The sequence below is a fragment of the Papaver somniferum genome, chromosome 2, assembly GCF_003573695.1.
Source record: "Papaver somniferum cultivar HN1 chromosome 2, ASM357369v1, whole genome shotgun sequence".
Taxonomy (NCBI): domain Eukaryota; kingdom Viridiplantae; phylum Streptophyta; class Magnoliopsida; order Ranunculales; family Papaveraceae; genus Papaver; species Papaver somniferum.
This window is the reverse complement of record NC_039359.1, coordinates 216,496,064-216,520,346: the sequence shown is the minus strand read 5'-3', so window position 1 is coordinate 216,520,346 and position 24,283 is coordinate 216,496,064. Positions and strand designations below refer to the sequence as shown.

General features: G+C 38.0%; 3 protein-coding genes, 1 long non-coding RNA gene and 1 pseudogene across 5 annotated transcripts; 4 read left to right on the top strand and 1 right to left on the bottom strand.

Moving 5' to 3' along the window:
* Positions 1-5,233: 5,233 nt before the first annotated feature.
* LOC113350521 (calmodulin-like) lies at positions 5,234-6,298 on the top strand. Its single transcript, XM_026594668.1, has 4 exons — positions 5,234-5,365; positions 5,477-5,634; positions 5,773-5,857; positions 6,022-6,298. Exons 1-3 carry the CDS (start codon positions 5,290-5,292, stop codon positions 5,854-5,856), a joined length of 318 nt encoding a protein of 105 aa, XP_026450453.1. The 5' UTR covers positions 5,234-5,289; the 3' UTR covers position 5,857; positions 6,022-6,298.
* Positions 6,299-8,448: 2,150 nt separating this feature from the next.
* LOC113350522 lies at positions 8,449-11,328 on the top strand. Of its 2 annotated transcripts, none has more exons than XR_003360902.1 (5): positions 8,449-8,489; positions 8,870-9,022; positions 10,139-10,330; positions 10,448-10,614; positions 10,879-11,328. It is a non-coding gene; the product is annotated as an uncharacterized LOC113350522 (long non-coding RNA). The 2 variants fall into 2 exon arrangements; XR_003360901.1 differs by lacking the exon at positions 8,449-8,489 and adding an exon at positions 8,493-8,620.
* A 1,717-nt stretch (positions 11,329-13,045) lies between these two features.
* On the top strand, positions 13,046-13,962 carry LOC113352861 (annotated as a pseudogene).
* A 125-nt stretch (positions 13,963-14,087) lies between these two features.
* On the bottom strand, positions 14,088-16,095 carry LOC113354546 (uncharacterized protein At2g34160-like). The gene is made up of 5 exons (XM_026597847.1): positions 15,650-16,095; positions 15,083-15,131; positions 14,864-14,926; positions 14,711-14,775; positions 14,088-14,583 (listed from the first exon to the last, which is right to left on the bottom strand). Exons 1-5 carry the CDS (start codon positions 15,803-15,805, stop codon positions 14,383-14,385), a joined length of 534 nt encoding a protein of 177 aa, XP_026453632.1. The 5' UTR covers positions 15,806-16,095; the 3' UTR covers positions 14,088-14,382.
* Positions 16,096-21,908: 5,813 nt separating this feature from the next.
* LOC113352860 lies at positions 21,909-22,346 on the top strand. The gene has a single exon (XM_026596620.1). The coding sequence runs from the start codon at positions 21,909-21,911 to the stop codon at positions 22,344-22,346; it is 438 nt and encodes a 145-aa protein (XP_026452405.1).
* Positions 22,347-24,283: the final 1,937 nt, after the last annotated feature.

Sequence of the window (24,283 nt, the reverse complement as noted above, 5' to 3'; positions counted from 1 at the left end):
TTATAATCCGTTTGAAGGTTCGTAAGAGCAAATTGACTCGCTCGCGTCTAAGTCTACCTGCTTCATTGAATCCAAGTGACGAAGATGGTTGACTTCGTCATTCATCTCCCCCATCCTTTTATGGAGTCGATACACATTCACTTCAAGATCTCTTTCAGACCCACTTGGCGAGCAACATCAGCTCGAGACGCTGCTAGGGCTTTACTAAGAGCACCAACCTCAGCCCTAGCATTATCTCTTTCCTCGGAAAGATGCAGCATACTATCCCTAACCCCGGGGCCTAAGAAAGAACGAGCCTGTTGTAACTCTCCTTCCAAAAAGCGCACTCTAGCCTCTAAGTCCGAAGCATGTCCTCGAGCATCACGCAGGTTGTCACGCGTCCATAGCAGCGTACCATTAAACACAACGGTCATGATTGTACTTATTTTGCATATCAACCATCAGTGTTCGCTTTTCACGCCACTCAGCTGCTAAGGCGTTGTGCTCATCAGCACGAGCATTCCACTTTACGGCTTCGCTTTTCAACTTACCCACCAACTCTGCAATGCGGGATTTCTCGTTCCCTTTCTTTCCGAAGCCATATGAGCTCGGGGACTCCACCCCTGAAGATAGGGTGGGGAGACTCAGACAGAACACCAAAGTACAAATAGGGAATCACGAGGAGTGAAAAATCGTAAAATATACGAACCTGTGAGGGACGATACATTTCTACGAGCTGCTCCAATTCGTTGCGGACTATAGCAAGTTCCGAACGGAGACTCTCCTCAGCATTACCCAGCCGCTCCTTTTCCTTCAGGCGACCCCTCAGTTCACTTATTTCCATTTCGGCCGCAGATAGTTCTTCTTCTCTATGACGAAGCTTAGCCTCCAACTTTAAAGACTTTGCTTTAAAGAATTGGTATAGAACATGGTTACAATGTTCGCTCCTCATCATCTATGTCACAAACAACAAACATTATTATACCCAAGGGATCGGATATCGCGAAGAATACAATGTTCGGATATCATGAGGGAATCAGTACAAGGATTTACCTCTAAGACACGCTGCTGGGGAAAACCGTATTGGTACCCATCAGCTATGGCCATCATATCAGCAACAGAGGAGGGAGGGTCAACCACTAGGTTAGCTTCTGAAGCTCTCAGATTCTTCTCCCACATCTCAGCAACGCGGGCTTCAGAAGACACTTGCATCATCTGACGAGTATAAGCGTCAGAATTCTTCTCACCAGGGACCACTGGGGCAGGGTTGGGGACGAACATCAGATTTCTTCTTAAGCCAAGCCAAAATGGCATCTTCGCCTTCAGGCATTAGCGAGTAAGGGAAATCCTCTGAAGGAGATTCAACCGCAGACTTCCCTTTGGTGTTCTCCCCTCACTCGCGCAAGTCTCGACATCACCAGCCTCAGTATGACCACCGCGTTTTCAGCCTGCTGACCGGTGGCATCTTCTTTACCAATATCCCCAAGCACATCCCAATCATCATTTGGGGAAAGCAATGAGAAGTCTTCGGCAAGACCCATGGCAGCATTCACATCAAAGGATTCCCCCGCGGAATATATCCTACCAAAAGAAAATTCAGGGGAAATAACGGGCAGAGTACCCACACCAACAATATTATCGCCAACAGGGGAGATCCACCCCCCAGTACCACCAACGGTAATATTACCCTCAGACTCACCATCACCACCCGCGGCAATTTCTTCTTCACCATCACCACCCGCGGCAACTTCTTCTTCACCATTACCACCTTCGTCATCAGGATGAGAAGTATCGGTACGCTCTTCTCCATCGGACATTTCTTCATCCTCAGCATACCCTTCGTTTACAGGACTCGTAACCTCCTCATAAACCTCAGCCTCACCGGTAACCACAGTAGAAGATTGTTTGGGTCCAAGTTTCTTCTTCTTCGACACCTACAAACCAGTACACATCCCCACAAAGGCTCATTTTTTCCCTCACTTCAAAAATGAAAATTATTTCAAGCAAGGAAAAAGGGGCAAATAGAATAGAGAATATAAGAAGAAACTATACCTTGGCAGCAGCAGCACTCTTCGGTGGATGGGTAGCACCAGAACCCTCCTCCTCATCTCCATCAACGACATCAAGAGCGTAAGGAAAATTCATGCCCGCGAAATTCGGACGCCAAGGACAGAAATCTCCATAACGAGCAGGAGGAGTTTCACGAGGCTTGCTGTTTTCAGAAGGACGCCAACCGCGCGGACCAGGAATCCAACCATAAGCCCAAGGACCAACTACCTCAATAACAGTAGCATGCCATTCATAATCATGGTCACGCTTAATCCTTTCACGAGCAGGAAAGAGTTTCCGTTTAGCAGATCCCTCAGTACCAGGAACATACTTCAGCTTGGCATCACTCACCTCACTCAAAAGACGAATTTCACCACGAGGAGCAGCAATGTTACGAAGACTAACACTCCACGGCTTACGGTTTCTACTGTTGACATAATCCCCAAAGGAACTGTTAAAATTCTGAGGAGTGTACCACTCTCTCTCAGCAGGATTTGGAACATAGCAGGTCATCATAGTCTCTCCCTTGCTTCGCAGGTAACATTCCTTCAGTGCACGAAGATAATTCCCAGATAGTTGTGACACGGAACGATTATGAGTGTTTGTGGAAGAGCCTTCGCGACTAGCCAGCACGTCATAATAAAAGGAGTCACCCGACTTATATAGGGGCAACATGAGACCCGCCTCGAAGGCTCCAACCGTAGTCAATAGATGAAACTCATCAAACTGATACTTAGCAAGGAGCTCGTAAGTGATATCATCGTCAGGGGCATAGAAGCGAACCTCAAAAGCTTGAAGCTCATGTTTTTCCTTGAACATCTCAAGATCAATATGCTTGAAAGTGACCTTCTTCTTACCAACTGAAATGCTGCGTATCACGGGGACAGTTTCTTCTTCGTCTGCGGAATCAGAAGTAGGACTCAATTCCGAAGCTTTCCTTTTAGAAGGAAGATTTTTAGACGGATCAGCTCTCGACATAGTACCCTTGGAGTACTTCCCTTTGAAAGAAACCGTGGGAGGAGGCGGCAAAGATTTCTGCGGAGGCACTGAAGGAGGAGCCATTGAACGAAGGGGCGGAACATCCAATGTTTTACGAGGAGGAGGAGCCCGCGTACTCCTAGAGTCATCACGAGGAGCCTGCGTACTCCTAGAATCTTCACGAGGACGAGAAGGGGCCGGTTAACAGCATACCTAGACCCAGAAGGACCCTTCGGCACATCCCCTTTCTTAGTAGGCAAACCTTCGCACCAGAGGAAGATGAAACCCTATGACCCCGAGGATCCGATTGCGAAGACTTGTAAGGACCTTCCCCAAGTGGAGATCTGTCAGAATCTCGACGCGGAGGGGATCTTGGCGGACTAGACGGCGGGGTTTGGTAAGGAGCCCGCGGACGATCAGACATATCTACAAGGAAACACAAAAACAGTTTAGAGAAGAATACGAGGAGATCACTAAAGATCAAAAAACCCATAATTGATGGTTCATCCGGATAAACATTAAAAACCCTAAGAACTAAAAATAACCAGAAATACCCATCAAACTCCAGGGATAATACTTAGATACAGACTCACAGACTTTGTAACAAAGAACAGGGGCAAGCATATATGCTTCGACATGTGTGTTCTTCATCACAAAGCCAAGAATACAGCAGCAGGAAACAAACGGGTAGATACATAGATAAATCAATGATGAGCAGCTAATGAAAAACCCCATACCTGTATAGAAGAGGACGACAAGCACCAACCAGTCGAAGAAAAGGATCGGAGATATCAAAAGCTAGTTGTTCGATACAGGGGCAACAACAGTCGAGAGCGAAAGAGACAGAAAATTGAATGTGTTATCTTCCTCACAAGAAACGATAATAAATGACTAAAGAACAAGAATAGAAAACAAGAAAGGATGAACTGACAAGAAGAGGATGAACACTGACAAGAAGAGGATAAAGTTTTTTTCACATTCTCTTTCCTATTTATAAAGCTAGAGAAGACAATAATGTCCCTCGTACCAAGGAGCAGTTATGGGGAAAGTTAATGCAAAGTGGGAAACGTGCCCGTATTTATAGGGGAAGTTATTTCAGGAGAGATAAAACGTGTAGGACGACCTTTCTTCTTCTAAATTGCAAAACGCCCAAGTCAGAAGAAGAGGGGCAAATTGTATGTACACCTTTCATCATCCACCACGTGTACAGAAGAGACACGTGGAAGGCATGCAAAACAAGATATCAAAACATGATAACAAGCATCTCATCAGAAGATGCCACCGGTCAGCAGATCTGACGGTCAGGGACAGAGGATCACAGAGGTATGATGGCTTAGAGGAGCACCAGATAATACCCCTTGGGTGTAATACACCCAATCCCGAGGAAGATCCCAGATCAACGGCTGAGAGAAGTTTGACTGACACAGATGTGACCAGACAAGAGACACTTGTCTGACACGAGCAGACATCCATCTACCCGCATTAAATACCAAAGAGATATACACGTGTCAAGCTCGTGGAAGAGCGAGGATAACCCTTCGTATTCAAGCTTAGGCCGCAGCATATGCCGAAGACCTCTGCGTAATGGGCACAAAGCACAAGAAGATAAGATTACAACGGCACCTCAGAAGTAGGACCCACGTTCCAACCCTATAAACCCCTCTCCACTAAGAGAGAAGGGTCGACCAATCCAGAGTAAATATAGAAGAATATAGGAGAGAGAAATAGGAAGAGTAAGTGATCCCTCTACTTCCGCAGACCTATGTGTACTCTAAAGTCATTCGACTATCTTTGTAATCATTCAATACATAGTGAAACACCAGCCCCGTGGATGTAGGCCTTAGTGCCGAACCACGTAAATCTTTGTCTCATTTATATTTCAGCACTTTACATTCAGCATTGAACGTCATGTGCTTTATATTTATATTTGATTCTCTGTTTACCCATTTATACGAACATTATTTATGATAATATTCGACTAGACAATGACAAGCCCGAAGGCTTAGAATCGATGAATTGATATAATCTTTCCCTTTACATATACTACGTACAATTTCAGAATTAGAATGTATGCGAACTTTGTTTGTGAACACGTGGATGGTTTCGAGATTTATGTGTTCACAGATCTGTAGACCCACTGCTGGTACCACTGTCTGCTACTAGTCAGTCTACAACTAATAGTCTCTATTTCCTCCTCCCACTCTCTATTTTTTGTTTGTTTCGACTTTTAATCGATCAGCTCTAGCTTCACAAAGTCGAGTAAAGAAAGAAAGAAACACAAAAATGGCTGAACAGTTCACTGAAGATCAGATCTCAGAATACAAGGAAGCTTTTACCTTATTTGATGAAGATGGAGATGGTATCATGTCATTTCTTAGTAAAAAAATTCATTAATATCTTTTAAATAACTGCTATGTCGTACTAAAATATTACAAAACACTCTGACTGTTGTTCTATCATCATAACGTAGGCTATATCATTGCTAAAGAGTTGAGCAGTGCAATGAAGTCTACGGGGAAAAATCCAACTGAAGATGAAATTCATAACATGATCAACGAGGTTGATGCCGACAAAAATGGAGCTATTAATTTCACTGAGTTCTTGGATTTGATGGCACAAAAGATAAAAGTGAGTTTAATTATGTCCCAATAATAGTGTTTGAGTGCTTTTATTTCATGTATCTATTCTTGGTTTTACTCTTTACGTGCGTATTCTTGTTCTTATTTTATGAATCTTGTTCTTACTCTTTATTTGATCTTACTGAAGGATGCGATTAAGGATGCGCAGTCTGATGAGGATGAACCAAACGATGTTTTTAAGTTCTTAAAAAGGTTTCATTTCTGTTGCTGAGGTAAGGTTGTCTTCTTTTTGTTTCTTATATATTCTGTTCATGTTCTTATAGGAAATATTAAATGCACCTATACCATGAGGGAATGCATCTTCTGGTTACGTCACATATGGTGTTTATTTCTTTTCTATTTTTCCTTGCCTTATATATCTACACATCTTTGTTAGTGTGAATTGCAAATGGAGCAGTTGCGACGAATTTGGGAGAGAAATAGACTGACGAAGAAGTTGATGATTTGTGAAGCAGATGTTCATGGAATCTGTGAGCTTAGAATCTGTTTTCTTTTCTTTCGTTTTTCTCATTTTCTTTTTTTTTTTGCTTTTTCTTGGGGCTTTTAGCTCTTATTTAGTTGTATCCGCATCAAACGGCTTGTCTGCTTTTGAATTTATCTAAGTTTTCCGATCAAAAAAGAAAAAGAAAGAAAAGATGCTTCATACATCAATGATGAAAATAGAAAAAAAAATATTAGGCAGTAGAACAAAGCGCGTCTCCAAGTTGTAGCTGATATGGACATCCGTCTTTTACTTTTTGCCTAAAACCTTAAAAAACTCTGAGAAATCCTTTTCGAAAAGACATCGGGTACTACCCAAAGAAATAAGACTTTTACTCATAATTTGGTGCATGCCTAGTAAAAATAACAAGGAGCCCGGGTATCTAGTGCTGATACTGGGCCTACTGGGCCACTGGCTGCAAGTGCCACTTGAGTCGGTCTACTATACTAATTAGGGGTGTGCAAGGGACGGACGGATGCGGATTAGGGGTCAACCGCGTCCAAACCGTCAAAGTTACGGATTTGAAAAATCCAACCGTATCCGGCCCAATCACCCGCGAATTTGATATCCGCGGATCAACGGGTGATGCGGACCGGATGCGGATTAACCGTGGATTTAGCCAAAAGAAAATAATACTGTAATAAAATAAAACAAAATCACTCAAGATGGAGTTGCCATTCCATCTGTGTTTTTGTTAATCTCAAGAAACTCATGTTGCGAACATGGAAAAGAAGGTTCTTGAGTTGCATGGTGTATTTCATCTATTTTTCTTGTTTTAGTTTAGTTCTGGTGTTATAATCGTCGTTTATTCACTGATATCAAATTGACATTCAAGGTAACGTTAAACAAGGTAGATAACATTTCAAGCAAATGGGCGGTCAGTCCTTAAATGAAATATTGGTTAAATTAACTAAAATGTGTCGAAGATGCTCTGTATCGGGTCTTCAGGTATCCTTTGATGCAATAGTTTAGCGAATAAGAAAAAAACTAAGAGAAAACCTAATGGTGCTCTTCTGGTTATTATACTTGTCACTGGCTGCATCTTTTGTAATCTCTCACTCCATACTATAACTATGGAAAAAAAAAGACAATTCTATCCATCCTCTTGAAGTTTATCGACAAATTCATTCCAATTCATCGTCGTCATCGTTGACGCACCTTATTACCCTACGGTGCGGGTGAATCCGCGGATATCACAATCCAACCGCAACCAAACCGCTAAATATGCGGATTTGAGAATCCCATCCGTGTTCGGCCCATAGAACTTGCGGATTGGGTTTCACCCGGAATTTTACGGACGGATACTGATGAAATCCGCGGTTCCGGACTTTTTCCACACCCCTAATACTAATTAGGGGTGAGCATGAGACGGTATGGTTCGGTTTTCACCTCATCCACATCCAATCCAATTCACTACGGATTTCAAATTTGGCATCCGCATCCAGTCCACATCCAACGGATTTGCATCCAATGGATGCACGGATAAACGGGTGGGTGCAGATAATCCAGTGGACTTGTGTTAGTTAATTTATAATGAAAAACTAAATCCAATATAGATGACTTCTTATAGAACCTACATATTTTATATATGTACTCCCTCCGTTTCAAAAAGACAGTCCGCTTTGACTTTGTCAAGATATTAAGGAGACCATAGTAGTTACATGCCTAGCCTTAATTACTTGCCTAATTTATTTCAATAAAACTGTTAGTAATAAAAACTAACAAAAATTGTTATGGGATTCTAAATAGGAAATACAAAAAGGAATGAAGGATATATTTGTTTCTTTAATTACACAAATTTCATTAATATTTTAGATTGTGTCCCATTAAAAAAAGTTTTATAAATATAAAAATTTAAGGGTATATTAGAGAGTTCATTGAAAAATATGACTATAAACAGAAGATGGACATAATTTTGAAATATACCCAAATGGAATAGAGGACGGTCTTTTTGAAACAGGGAGACACTAGTCCAGAAAGGGCAATTAATCACGCTTTTAATCAACAGATTGATTGCGTGATTAAAATTTTACAAACAAATTCCGTTATATTATATGAAAGTATATTGGATCCACCATTCAACGCAAACAACCTGTCATTCTCAAACGTTGTATTTACTAGGTGTGTGATTTAACGATGACCCATTAAATCACGTAATATATCCGTTAAATATTTTATGTTTATATGCGCCCACCACCGTCTTCTGTTGCGCGCCCAAAGTGGCTCGCTATTAGTACATGCCTACGTTTCTAAAAGATTTAAACCGGTTAGCCTGTGTGCCGTAAAAACCTTTCACCGGTCCGGTCCCATTTTAACCAGCCACAAAACAATGCTTAAAGATAAGAAAGTTCACGGCAAAAAGGGTAATTATATTTCTCCTTCCTCTCTTGAACTTCTCTGCTTCGGTCCCATTCTTCTCCCACAACACAGATTTCTCAATGAATCCAAAGATGGTTAGCAGTGTTTTTCTCATTCAAAAAGACCCTTACTTCAAGTATGATTCTTCTTCGTTTTCTCTTGTTTAATTTGGATTTGATTAGATTTTTTTTGGTAAAATTCTAGGGTTTTCATAGCAAAATCAGATTTGATGTATAATTCTTCTATGGTTTTCATAGAAAAATCAGATTTGATTTATAATTCCAGGTTTGTTTATGATTACGTTGTGTTCTCGATTTTAATTTTCGGTTTTGTTTGGATTCGTAAATTGAATTTGGGATATCTTTTTTGGATTGGTTGAATTTAGGCGGAAATAATAATGAGGATTGTTCAGGAAGGAGCTTTTGAAGCAAAGATGTTGCTTCTGCTGCTGCTGTTGTTGAATCGGTTGACCTGGATCTCAGTGCTTCAACTTCTAGTCTCCGCAGAAATGCACTACTTGAGAAACTCAATTGAGGAGGTTAGTCAATTAGTATTTCTCAAATAGATAATGGTAGTGTTCATTTTTGTCTGACTCAATCGGGTTCATTTGTTAATTAGGAGCTCAGTCTAGGTTTTGGATTAGTTATGTTATTTTACTCAATCTGACTCATCTGTTAATTGGAAGGCTAGTTTAGGTTTGATTAGTCATATTGTCTGACTCAAATATAGCACAATCAACATTATACTCAAATTAGTCATATATTTTAATTGGAAGGCTATTTCAGTGACCTGACCTGACCTGACCGAATAGGAGCAAGGTTTTGTATCAAAAGCCGCCATGAAAAATGTTTTCAAACCTTGTAGAGGAATTGCAGGAGCGGATGTATGCACAGGCTTCCCCTGGCTTAATCCAGGGGTCAATCAAACAAATTTTTTTTGAAGGTAGTAGATAATAGCTTAGGCCAGCTACACATAGAGTCGAGCCAGGGTAGGAATTTCTGTCAAGCCAGGGTAGGAAATTCTGTAAAGCCAGGGTAAGAAATTATGCGACTATGCGTTAGAGAAGTTCTTTTTTTTTTCAATTAATTCCACTGGAACTCAGTATATGTGGTAATGGTTTTGTGAGTGATGTTTTCTATTGAACGCACTCATAGTGTTTGATAAAATTACTCATCCAACTGATTTTTCTTTGATGTGTAAATTTTTTTAAGTGAATTGCTCATCTGAATTACAATTAAAATGGCTCTTTATGCCTAAAGTAGCATCATTGGTTTTTTTTATTTCTTCGTAGTGGTGTTTGAAAGATTATCAGTTGAGTGGATGTTACCGTTTTTGTTTTCTTTGTCTTAACTAGCTAGTAGATTTTGAAATTTATGTTTCTAAGGATGAAGTAGTGCAACATAGTGGGTCATTGAAGTTGCGTATGTCTAATTTTGGAGAGCTCTGCTTAGATGACGGATATTATATCATGAAAGTAAGATGTTTCTGTCGTTTGTGCTAAAGCCAATGCCAACAGGACTTCTAGTGCCCTCTTGGACAGACGATTACAACTTAAATTATGAGCTTAATTTATAATTGCAGTTATATCTCCTTTTCAACATTATCTAAAACTTCCATTCATGCTTATTTATGAATCATGTGGTGTATGATACAGTTGGAATCATCCGAGAGCTGATCAAGATCTGAAAAGTGGACACTGAACGTTTCTTCTGCGTTTTTCCTAGTCTTGGCACATGATAAAGTGAATTTAAAGGCTATTTGTCGATGGAGACAAGCTTAACGTACGGATTCACGTGACCATAAATGTTGAAATGTTTATCTTATGTCTACATATTGCCATATCTTGGTTAGTACATGAGTCTCTTAGTGGATTCTAAAGTTTCTCAGCTGAATAACTATTAGTTTATGTTGTTGCAGACACATCGGCTGATATTTATTTGTTTATTACTTGTTATTTTAACAGGTCATTTCAGAATATTTCACAAGTTGATCCCGACAGTCTGGTGGCTTTGGGTGGTTGAAGTGCCGAAGGTGTGTTACTAGACATGATTAAGACTGCCTCAAGCATGATTGGCCAGATATCACCCGAAGAGCTTTAGAAGATGACCCAACTGGCTACCTCATTTCAAGGTAAAGTTCCATTTCCATCTGTTACTTCATCTCAAGCCAAATCCAATGCCAACAAATACTTCCACCACCTTCTTAGATAGACACAAAAAAGTGATCTTTGCATTTCGAATTTTTAATAGAGAAAAAATGAAGACAATGTAAGGTTTAGTAAGGAACTCATGTGTCTATTATTGCCCTTAGGAATTCCGATGTTCTTTCAGTGGCTAAATTTTGATTCCCATGGCATGTATCAGATAGATGATGAGGTTTGTGATGTACTTTCAGGAGGCACAATTTAGAAGGGAAGGGGTTTTGGTGCAATATGCCAGCTAAAGCTTATGTATCCGATTTTCCTTGTTTACTTCATGGTGATGGTCGAGCTGCCAACAGCACGTTCGTCGTTTTAAGTTTGCATTTTGAGGAACTTCAGGAAAGAACCGGCTGCATGTGCATATGTTGATAGAGCAAAGCCGCCAAATGATGCCGAATATGACTGCAAGATTGATGAATCATGAATGCAGTACTTGCAGATGTTTGAGGGTGTGGTGTGATTAATTGGCCAAAAGCTAACATAACTCCAGGAGCAGAGTGACCAAATTAGAGTGGCTAGGCGATAGTAGATTGAATTCAGTTTTAGTGTTCAATATGTGATTTCGGGTAGCCAAAATTTATTTTTAAAATTGTAACAGAGATTCTACTTTTTTGAAAATTAATAAAAATGTTATTTTGATTGAACTGTTGTTTTAGGATTTATTTTTTAATCACCTCAAGATTCAGCTTACCAAATATAAGTTTTAAATAGACCACAGCTCAGAATTTAGATCTGAAACTGAATGAATATCAGATTACCAAAATCTTAATTAATAACCGCGACACTAAACGCCTCCTTTATGATAGGCATCAACCGTTATTATATTTGACATACAATAACCGTGGTACTAAATAACAGTTTTTGTGTGACTTTAAACCACAAATATTATTCGTCATACTTAATAACGTTTTCTCTTCGTCATTTATAAAAAGTCACACCAAATAAATAACGGTTCGAATAACAGATGAAAACCGTGATAAATCATGTTATATAACAGACTTCAATCGTCATTTATAGCCCTTTCTGGACTAGTGAGAGTATATAAATATAGAAGTGCCACAGACAACACTCCAAGCAAACACTTTAAAAATTCCAAAACTATCCTTACATTTGTTAAAAAGTATATAAATATCCTTAAATCTAACAGGTATGGATGTCCAACGGATTTTTAAGGTTGCATCCGGGTCCAATCCGTAATCCGTTGGATTTCAAATATCTCATCCGCGACCAACCCATTAGCGAATGGTCCGGACATCCATCCGCGTAAATACGGTTGGTCCCGGTTAAATCCGCGGATGACGGATAAAATGCTCACCCCTAATACTAATACTCTATTACCTCCTCCCCTCTATATTGATAATTGATAGGGGGAAAATCAGATTTACTAGAGGGAAAGCTGACTTCGGTTTAGGTTATTTGAGTGCGAGTCAATATTTGGTGGATTTAAAATAAACTTTCGGCAAACTGTTTGCATCCCGGTTAACCCTATTTTTTTAATTAACAAACCCTTGTTAGCATCCAAATACTTACGAACGTGAAGTCCTAAATGGAAGTAATCTATCATAAACGAGAGCAAATACATGTCAATGTTTCTTATCAAAAATTTTCTGGATGTGTTACATTTTGAAGGTTTAAGTCGGATAATCTTTGGTATGCAACTGCAGAAATAATGGGGAGCAACTACGGGAGTGTGTATAAAGCAATTTGGATGATTGATAGTCTTTTTTTGATGCATATTTTATGCAGATCGGAGTAAGTCAAGTTGCAGTTCCAAAATATTAGTTCCCAATATATTTTTCTTTCAATCAATTGTAAACTTCTTTTACACCAAACTATGAGCTCTTTAGAATCGAAGTACTTTATATAATTTTAGAGAGAGTTAATGATATTAAAGTTTAACTATTGTATTGATTAATTAAGCATTACATCTATACAGTAGCTATCGTTGGAAATTTTTAGGAGATTGAATTATACATAAGAGCTACTGTTTTGCAATTCATATTAACACAAGTACATATCGATGAAGTAGGTATGTGTATCAAGCATTCTTATATATCCAGAGTTCGCAACACTTGACTCTTTTAGCCTCACGAACATATCCAATGATTCCAATCGATGGAGTAGTTTGATTAACACAGCAACAGAGAGAGGATGAGGAAAACTCAGGAAAAAAGAAAAAAAATCGATACGAAGAAGCTTATTACGAAATCCACCCAATATTAACACGGAGTCAAATATCATAGACCGGGTCGGCTTTCCCTCTAGTAAAAGTGGCTTTCCCCTTATTAATTATCCTCTCCATTTCTTTGTTCGGACTTTTTAATCGATCAGCTCTGGTTTCACAAAGTCAAGCAAAGCAAAATGGCTGAACAGTTTACAGAAGATCAGATCTCAGCATTCAAGGAAGTTTTTAACTTGTTTGATATAGATGGAGATTGTATATGTCGTCATTTCCTTTTACTTCTTTCATTTCTTGGTCAAAAATTCTTTAATATCATCACTACTTAAACTCCAGTAACTAGGATCTGATGACTTATTAACTTTAATAACTGCTATGTTGTACTAAAAATATTACATGATTGTCTCACTGGTGTGCTATGATAACGTAGGCTGTATCAGTCCTAAAGAGTTGAGCACTGCAATGATGTCTATGGGACAAAATCCAACTGAAGACGAAATTCAGGACATGATCAACGAGGTTGATGCTGACGGAAATGGAGCTATTGATTTCCCTGAGTTCTTGGAGTTGATGGCACGAAAGATGAAAGTGAGTTATGTTCGCGTGTTGAAATTGCTTCTTGAATCTTTATTTGCTTAGCCTTTGTTCATGTAACGATCAGGATTGGGGCAGTTTGAATAAGCTCCCTCCATCATTCGAGGGTTTGAAATAGTCACTACTCACTAAGCAGCCTTCGAATCAAATCAATTGTGGCTTCTTTTGTTGTTCACTTGTGCATTTATATAGAAACTTCCTAATCTTTTTTATTATTCAACCTTTAAAGGATTCTGAAGCTGAATCTGAATCTGATGAGGTGGAAGTGAAGGAAGTTTTTAAGGTCTTAAAATGGTTTCATTTCTGCTGCTGAGATAAGGCTGTATTTGCGACACGTTACGACGAGTCCGGAGAAATAGCCCTGACGAGATGATTTGTAAAAGCAGATGTTGATGGAGATGGCCAATTCAACTACAAGGGGTTTGTTAGGATGATGTCGGCCAAGTTTAAACATGGTGCAAGTTTTTTTTACTTCTCGAAAATAAATGGAATTGTCGTGTCGTGAGCAAAACTGATTGCCATTATCCAGTTTTTTCTCTTTTTACAACGTACATCGCCTACTGAAGTTGCATCCTAACTGAACGAGTGTATACCAAAAACCATTTTAAGTGAAAGTGCAAATTCCAGCAATGGTGAATCACAGATTCCATTAACTCTAGCAGAGTTGTTCTCCACAACAAGATTGTAAAATAAAATAAAATAATAGTTATATTCTACATAGGTGTTTCAACAACAAGGAAGAAAGAAATGAAAGGAGATTCAAATGTCCACACACATTGTTCTCCAGAACAAGATAGTTTGATTTCCTGTCTACCCCTTAATTTCTAACAACTTCTAATAAATCATGTCAGCAACACAACAGTACAACTCGGTCTAGCTACTTCATATGTCCTCTTGATATTAGTTATAGAAGAACAAAGCATCTCTAAGTTGTGGCTGACATTGGTTGCGCACTTTCTTTTTCCTTGTTGTTATCCACAACATCTGTCGATTGTTTTTCAGCAGAAACAACAGCACCATCTGTTGATGCTGTTGTTGCAGAAGCAGCAGTAACCGGAACAGCACCAGCAGCAGCTTTTGCCATCAGATTATCGAAATTCTCAGTCTTTCCCAGCAATATCTCAATCTACACACAGCACCACAGGAAGAAAAATGAAATCAAAGTTCATTTGAATGATGTTCACAAAACATTGAGAAAGAAAAACACGTATTAATCCATATGAATACTGAAACATAATGTAAGAAAGCCTCACCTTCGCTTTCTGAACCAATCTACCCTTATTTTCATCTTTCATATCGACAGTGGATGTCACCAATTCTGTTCAGTTAACCCGAAAAATACTTAGACCAACTATACAATTTTTTTAAAGTTACTAAAAGTGGAGAAGAGTGCAGCGCGTTCTTACTTTTCTCAATAGCGAGACCATGGTTCTTCAGAATTTCAGAAATTGTGACAACAGTAGCAATGGCTGAGTAACGCAATTAAAGTCTCAGTGCAAATTAAGCAGAAAACTACAGGAGTATCTAATTAATCTTTTCGTTAGAATTCAACAACTATGTCCGACAGGCACAAACCAATGATCAAACCAGAAAGTTCCAGATATTTGAGGAATGAAATGACGTACCCATACCCAAAGCAGAAAGTTCAACCTCGCTGTGTTGTCGCATGTACCTCTGTGTACCACAACAATAGACAGGTGAAAACTTGAGATCACATGAAACAAAGGACAGTGTTCATTGAAACGAGGGAATTAAAAGATCAATAAAATGAATTTGTGAAGAAACTAATTTTGATTTGACTAGATATTGTGACTCTCACCAAATTTAACCAGAAATTATTGCCTAATCCTACAATTTTAAAGCAGAAATTACTTACAAGTGATACTAAAAAACAGTAAAATTTACTAGATGATGCATATATACGAATGTCAAGAAAGATTTACATATGAATTCGATCCATAGTTTAGAAAGGTTGTGTCATTTCAAGAAGAAGATCTAACGATCACAATATGAAAATGAATCAGAATCGTATTACAAAACAAAACACTTTTTTGCATTTCTGATACAAATCGACAAATCTAAATTCATCTGGTTAACAGCAACACAGGCTTATCGTATCACCGAATGAAAAATCCAAAATGATCTATTGAAAAAAGACGACATCGAATGAAGATGAGGAATGAGATACTCACCTTAGCAAGATTAACATAAAAGAAAAGTGGTTTCTTGGTATTAGAGACTTGAATCCGGTTCTTCTTATAATGAGATCCTCCTCCGTTACTAATTATTGCACCTTCATTCTTAATGCCTGCCGGCGCCGGTGATGAAACAACAACTGCCTCTGCCATTGAATTAATAATCTTCTCACTTCCTCTAATCTTAAAATCCCGGATGAATTTACTCACTTTCTTTCCCTGAAAAGGCGGAAGAAGAAGAAAATTTGCAAGGAAAAATTCTTCACTGTGTAACTAAAGTTTCCGTTAATGGAAGGTAACAGTTTTTATAGCCGAAACTCTTGGTTTTAGAGCCAGTCATATTTTAACACGTGCATGATAATAATTGGTTACAATTCTGGCGATTACAAATCTGTTAACCGATTGACAGGTTTGTTTGGCAAAAGATCTACTTAATACACGTTGAGATAATGCAACATTTGCCAGGCCCTATGTGGGTTAATCTTCTAGCGGCAAAGTATATTCATGATGAATCTTTTTGGACAACTGCAAAACCAAATAACTGTTCTGCGGTTTGGAACAGTTTATTAGAGTTTAGGCAGTTCCTCATAGACAAAATTGTCTGGCAGATATCAAAATGGGAGAAATACAAATCTTTGGGATAATCCTTGGATTCCTCACAAAATAGACAATATAATCTCAAAACCAATGGAACTTAATGTGGATATCAACAAGGTCTCTTACTTATTGTTACCAAATTCAAGAGAATGGAATCTAGAGCTATTGAATAATATATTTTCTCCGGAAATTGTCTCTGATATTACTTTTATTTGTTGGGTGCAATAATCAAAAACAAGGAAAAATCAAATAAGCAAAAAGTTATTGATACTTAGCTCCTTTATAATGGAAGTGATCGATTTGATGAAACAAATGAGCTACCCATATCTCCGCAACAGCAACAAGGCAAAATTTTAGAAAAACAGAGTGAGTCACGTGTTCAATACGTTGCCCTTAAGACATTAGCGCCCGGCTACACTCAAGAGTGATGCTATAGCCCTCACAGGACGGATATCTCCAGGATAAAACACCCTAATACACCTACTACTAGCATATGTAGTAGATGCTCAACTTGAGCTTGGCAACTCCGAAAAAACCATAAAGGAAAATCAAAAACAAGGAAAAATCAAATAAGCAAAAGTTATTGATACTTAGCTCCTTTATAATGGAAGTGATCGATTTGATGAAACGAATGAGCTCCCCATATCTCCGCAACAGCAACAAGGCAAAACTTTGGAAAAACAGAGTGAGTCACGTGTTCAACACGTTGCCCTTAAGACATTAGCGCTTGGATACACTCAAGAGTGATACTAGCCCTCACAGGACGGATATCTCCAGGATAAAACACCCTAATACACCTACTACTAGCATATGTAGTAGATGCTCAACTTGAGCTTGGCAACTCCGAAAAAAACATAAAGGAAAATATCGAGCGCTTGAGAAAAACAATATAAAATATTTTTTTCCCTTGGGGGTCCTCTAAATATAGAGCAACCCCTTTCCCATAGATTTTACAAAAGTAGTGAATTTGTTTATATAATTGACAAATACAACTTAAGAAGAAAAACTCCCCGATGTGGGACTAAAAGGTTTATATAGTTTCTTAAAACTACTAAAAATTGGAAATTCCACAATGTGGGACTAAAAAGTTTCATTCACAAAAGAAAACAATAAATTATAATTTTTTATTAAATCTTTAAAAAATTATTTTTTTATTAATCGTTTTCCAACAATCCCCCACATGAATGAAAACTCAATAAAACATGAAAACACAGATAGATCTTGGTAAATCAACATCCCAACCTCAAGATCCAAACAGAATGATCGTGCAAGTGTTGAAATCATACTAGTCATTTCTACGTCCTCTCCCTCACACAAAAGTGTGTTGACCCCAGGATCATACCATGGATTGCATAAATCATAATAGTATTGAGAGCTTTCATCTTTAGTTCTCACATGGTGAGACTATAGGTATCTTTCACCAAAGTAAAAAAGCATGAACTAGTGAACCCTTAGTGACCTTTAGTTCCTAAGTTCCAGTAATACCAAAACCATCAAAACTAAAATCACATAAAAAGCGCAGGAAATGCCATTTTAGGCAGAGGTGTCCATGAGGTCTTGAACCTTTACTTAGTGAGATATTACCGAAATTACTTGCTAGAGACAGTGAACTATGTCTTGAACTGCTAGCATTTGATGTAATTCGCGATAACAACCACGGGTGATATCTCCAAGATTACTGCCAAGCTCGTGCCGTTTTGTCCAATTTGGCCCTGGACATATCCCGTTTCTCAGAATGCTCTAGAGAATCAAAGCTCATATTCTCATAGGAAGCGGCCAACTTCCTCATTCATATAGGTGAGTTTCCATAAAGAGTGTTACTGCTACACCCCACTTCAATCTTAAATTGAAACTATAGAACTCATTAAGACTTCTTAAAAGTCATCCTTCACATGCAGTCACACTATCATGTTTACACCATAGGGAAGGGACAGAGAATAAAATTCTCTGATAGTGTTTACCTTTACCCACCACAAATTAGTTGTCTCATCCGAAACCTTGATCTTGGGATCTCCAGTCAGTAAGGTTGAGTATCCTTCATGGAAAGTTTAATTTATGAGCTTAAGCCCCTTCCCCCTCGATGCATTTCTAACTATCTCTTGGGATAAACCTTTTGTCAAAGATTGCGCGATATTCTCCTTGGAATTTATCCAATCAATGGAAATAACGCCGATTGGGATTAGTTATTTTCAGCTTTAGCTATTATATCTTGGATAACACAATGTATAGATATATCTGGCACATGCCTATGCCAGAGAGGAATGTCTTCTAAGAAACATCTAAGGCATTCGTCCCCCTCTCGTGCTTTATCTAACTCAATACTCTCAGATTCCATAATGAATTGAGAAATATATGTCTGTTTGTAAATCTTTCAAAAACAAACCCTGATGCTAGAGTGAAACATATCCACTCGTAGACTTAGACTCCTCTGAGTCAACTATCCAGTTTACATCACAAAGTCCCTCAAGGACAACAAGATACCTTTGATAAATAAAATAAAAGGTAATAGAGTATTTTAGGTACCATAATACTCTACTCAGTGCATCTGAATGCTATTGCTCTGGACTACAATTATATCTACTTAACTTACTCACAATATAGGCAATGTCTGGACTCTTACAGTTCATTAAATTCATCAGACATACTATAACTCTTGAGTATTCAAGTTAAGATACTCCATTACCCTTTTTTCTTGAGTCTACAAGAATAATCGTATGGAGTACAAGAAGGCTTACAATCACGCTGATTGTATCTCTTAAGCACAAACTCAAAATAATGAGAATGACTAAGACTACATATGTTAGATTATTTTCTAATCCTCATCCCTAAGATTACATCAACAGGGCATAAGTCTTTCAAGTCAACGTTCTCATTCAGCGCATGTTTTTAGTGGAATTAATCACATCTATGTTTATATCAAGTATAAGCATATCATCAACATACAAGCATACAATCACACAGGCATCCTTAACAAGTTACTTGTAAATATACTTGTCAGATTCATTAACTTAAATCCACTACACATTCACATGATCAAATTTTCCATGTCACTGTTTACGTGCTTATTTTATAAACCATACAAAATTTTGTTCAACTTACAAACTTTGTCATCATAACCTTTCACTACAAAGTCCTCAGGTTAGTCTATGTAAATTTCTTTATCTAATTCACGATTTTAGAAAAGTTGTCTTAACATCCATCTGATGTATCTCTAATTTGTTTATGACAACAATAACAATTAGCATCTCAACGTAAGTAAATCTCGTCACATGTGAATAAGAATCAAGGAAATATACACCTTTTTTTAGGTATGAAGCCTATGCTAGGCAGTTTATGCATTGACTTATAATTTTACGGTTCCAAGTCTACCATGCAAAACATTCAAAGACACACAAAAGAAAGCACAAGAATCAACTATGTTCACTTCATCAGATTTTCCTTTAAACTTATATAGACCCTAAGTCCTATAATTGTTGCCTAAAAAATCAATACCCTTATTTATAACAAGTTTTCCACATTTAATTAAGATCTTCAATATTTTACCATCTTCAAGAGAACAAGATACAAGATTCTTTCATATGCTCGGAACATGAAAACTTCATTCAGTGTGAGAATATTACAGATATGAGCTTATGCTCGACCTTTCCCTTTTATGCAACCTCTGTCGCAGATGAGTTACTCATATAGAGTTTCTCGACATCCCTTATCCTATGATAAGAGGAGAACATGTCTCTGTTTCAACAAACATACTTAGCGGCTCCAGAGTCGACCCACCAGTCTCTCACATTGGTTATTAAAATAACTTCCAACATCATGTCAATGAACTCGTTCTAATTTGTTTCAACTAAATTAACATTAACTTTATACTTATTAAGGTTTTAAGTTGTCTATACTTTACTGCCTATGGCCAGGAATTTTACAAACATAACAATCACCCTTAATTAAAGTAATGCCGGATTCAGTTTTACGAAACATACCTTTCTTATGAATACTATGCTTAGAGTTGTGTTTGATGTTCTCTCCTTTGTCAGCTTTGGAAGACTTGTGTTCATCCACATGCGCCTGGTAGCAATGTTCCTTTTCAATTTCATGTCACAAACTTCGTTTATACTCTGACCACGGACACGGTAATTTCCCAATCACCTAATACACCATATCTCACAAACCTTAGTTCAGATAAAATATGAGTTTTGAAGATAATATCTAGATTTATAAACTTCCTTTGAACCACCATATCAAAAAATTCATGGTTACCCCATAAAAACTACTTTAGTTAACAATAAAATTATGCCCGTCAGAATTTTTCAGGAACGTTTCTCAGTTTTGTAAAATATCAAAAAAATACTATTACAACTCCAAAAATTCTGAAATTTTATGTGGGTAACTATCAGGATGTCTACTACGTTGTTTCAAAAGGGTTCATCGAAATTCCGTCTAGGTTAAGAGATAAACTCGAAACTCTACAGCTGACCAAAAATTCGTTTTTTTTTTCACTCCACAATTAACATCCATGATTCACAAACCAACCAACCAACCATTTTTTATTATTACAAATAAGTAATGTCTTAAGATTGTTGGGTGCAATAATCAAAAACAAGGAAAAATCAAATAAGCAAAAGTTATTGATACTTAGCTCCTTTATAATGGAAGTGATTGATTTGATGAAACGAATGAGCTCCCCATATCTCCGCAACAACAACAAGGCAAAACTTTGGAAAAACAGAGTGAGTCACATGTTCAACACGTTTCCCTTAAGACATTAGCGCCCGTCTACACTCAAGAGTGATGCTATATCCCTCACAGGACGGATATCTCCAGGATAAAACACCCTAATACACCTACTACTAGCATATGTAGTTGATGCTCAACTTGAGCTTGGCAACTCCGAAAAAACCATAAAGGAAAATCTCGAACGCTTGAGAAAAACAATATAAAATATTTTTTTCCCTTGGGGTCCCTCTAAATATAGAGCAACCCCTTTCCCATAGATTTTACAAAAGTAGTGAATTTGTTTATATAATTGACAAATACAACTTAAGAAGAAAAACTCCTCGATGTGGGACTAAAAGGTTTATATAGTTTCTTAAAACTACTAAAAATTGGAAATTCCACAATGTGGGACTAAAAAGTTTCATTCACAAAAGAAAACAATGAATTATAATTTTTTATTAAAACTTTAAAAAATTATTTTTTTATTAATCGTTTTCCAACACTATTTATCTTAGCAACGAGGATCTCTCTTAAGATTCTTTGATTTGGAAGTGTTCTCAATCAGGTAAATTTTCGACTAAATCTTGCTATAAACTTCTTATGAGTAATCAACCTACTTCTTCGGAGTTTAGTTCGTTTCCATGGAAAAAAAAATGTGGTCATTTGCTTATATTCAACCAAAGATTTTGATTTTCTTTTGGAAGATTTTGAATAATGGAGTGGCTGCTAAAATGAATATAGCGATATTTGTTCCTCATATTCATAAAACCTGTACTCTGCGTGGGCAAGTTGATGAATGAATTCTTCATTTATTATTTACCTGTGAAAGAACAAAGTTGGTTTTTGAAGCTTCGGGGTTATTCTCAAATCTTTTGAATCAAGGAAATATTATGTTCATTATTAAGGAGTGGATGGAGGATAATGAAGAGCAGAAATTTTTCAGGAGATTATGTGTTCTAGGAACATCTGGATAGCACGTAATGATATAGATTTCTCTCAAGGGACTTTCTCAGTTTCTCAAATTTTGAAGAAAGCAGATTGTGATTTTGTTTTGTGTCTGGAGAACTTTTCAGGAAATTACGACATTCAAGATTCTATCGTGCAAACATGGTCTCCTCCTGATTATCCTTTCATTAAAATAAACGTTGATGCAACATTTATTCCCAATAAGGGTGCAGCAGGAGCAGTGGCGCAAGATGAAAATGGCAGATTTCTGGGTTGTGCCTCCACCACTTTTGATTGTACTTCCTCTTTGTTAGAAGAAACTATTGCCTGCAGATTAGGTGTGGAGTTTGGTTTGAATAACAACTTCTCAAGAATCATTATTGAAGGAGATGCGACCAACGTGACTGCTGCTGTTCAAGGAGATATGTGGGACATCCCTTAGTATATTCGATCATAAATTCACGACCATCCCTTGATATCTGGAATTGGCTATGTGCAGTTTTTGCATTTACACCTCCAAAAAATTTCAGAGACATGGAATAGTGCAAAGAATGGAAGTCCTCTTATCAAAGAGGTATGTATTACTGCAAGTTGCTCTGTTCTGAAAAAGAACTTTGTGAAAAAGCGGGGCACAACAACCACACCCAATATTTCGCTTAGCAATCTGTATGGAAAGACTCCAATATACTTTCTAGAGAATCAACTAGACAGTATGACTCAATCTAAATAAAAACTATATCAAAGAGTTTATATCCCGATCTCTCGATTTGATATATACGGAAAGAAGAAAATGTTACTCCTCCTTCAAGACTTCCTCGTGTTGGTGACAAACTCTTGACTGCAACACATCGAGGGGCATTAGTTGAGACGGGAACGCTCAAGATCCGTGAACGGAATGATTCTCAATCACCAACGGAACCAAGTGATTCAGATGAATACCAATCAAATCAATCTGGTAGAAGAGGTAATGATCATGATGGTGTTGAAAGAACTCCGGCTGCTAGAGGAGATGATGAGCATGATGATGATGATCAACACATGCCACCTGTTGGAGGAGGTAATGGTGATGGTGATAACAATGATGGATACAAAGATAAAGATAAAAATGGTGAAATTTTTGAAGATGAGGAGGAAGAAAAAGAAGAAGGTGGAGAAAAAACAGGTAATGATCAACAAACTGAAGCTGCAACTGGAACTGCAATTCAACTGCAACGCAACTGAAAGACCGAAGCGGGTTATCACTAAACCAGTTGATTCCCACATGCTTCCCAGTCACTTGAAGGTCACACTGGAACCAGGTCAGCCTCCACTAGGGACCCCAGAAGATGGTGGACATGTTCTTTTTGGATACAAAGACACATGGGCACGTGAATTCCATGGTGTTATCGTAAGTAATCTCAATAAAACATTGTTTTTATTTAAGTGTATTTATCTTAAATTTTCTTCAAGTGTTTTTATTTGTTTTAATTTTGTGTTTTTGGTACTTAGGATCACAAGCATTTCATCCGTATTATGAGGCACCAAGCTTCAAGCACTATAATGAAGAGCTGGCCACTTGAAAAGGAATGTGACGAGGTGCAAGCGATTGTCAAGAACTCCGGGCGATGGCCTGCGGTGGAGAGTTCGATTGTTGAGTATGATAGAGTTACCGTATCTGCATTCCGTGAGAGGTTCTACGGAGAGACTCATACAATGTTATTCCCATTCGGTGAGATGACGGTAACTCCCCATGATGCTCATCAAATTCTAAGCTTCGAGGTTGAGGGAAAAACAATCATTGATGGCTACGAAGAAGGCATTTCTTGGGAGAAAATATTCAATTTGACCAAGATCTTGTTCGGTTTGGATGAGAAGCAGTCCGATTTTTTGTTTGTGACGAATGATGGTTATATAAGCAGGAAGTTAAATCTGAAGATGTTGAGGGACACATACTCTGGGACCCAGAAAATCTTTGTTGACGAAGGAAGTGTGTCCATGGTGCAAATCAATGTTATTGTGTCAGATTATTTGTTATACATCTTGGGAAACTGTATCTTCCCCGATAGTTCTGAAAGCTTGGTCGACGCCCAGTATCTTCAACTATTGCATCCTTTTCATGAGATGCATATGTATACTTGGGGTACTACGGTGGTTTCCTTCTTGAATGCAGAGTTGACAAAGGAGTCAAGGGCACTGAATATATAAGTTAAGTGAAATCTATGTCTCTTCCAGGTAATTCAATTGTCTAAATCATTTATATTTGCAAAATGCTTATAACATAAGATTCTTACTAAACTTTGTGTATGCATAGGTTTGGGTATACGGGCACTTCCCTACTTTGGTGAAAGCCAACCCACATATCAAAGTGAGTACTAAGCTTGCGATTAATAAGCCAAGAGG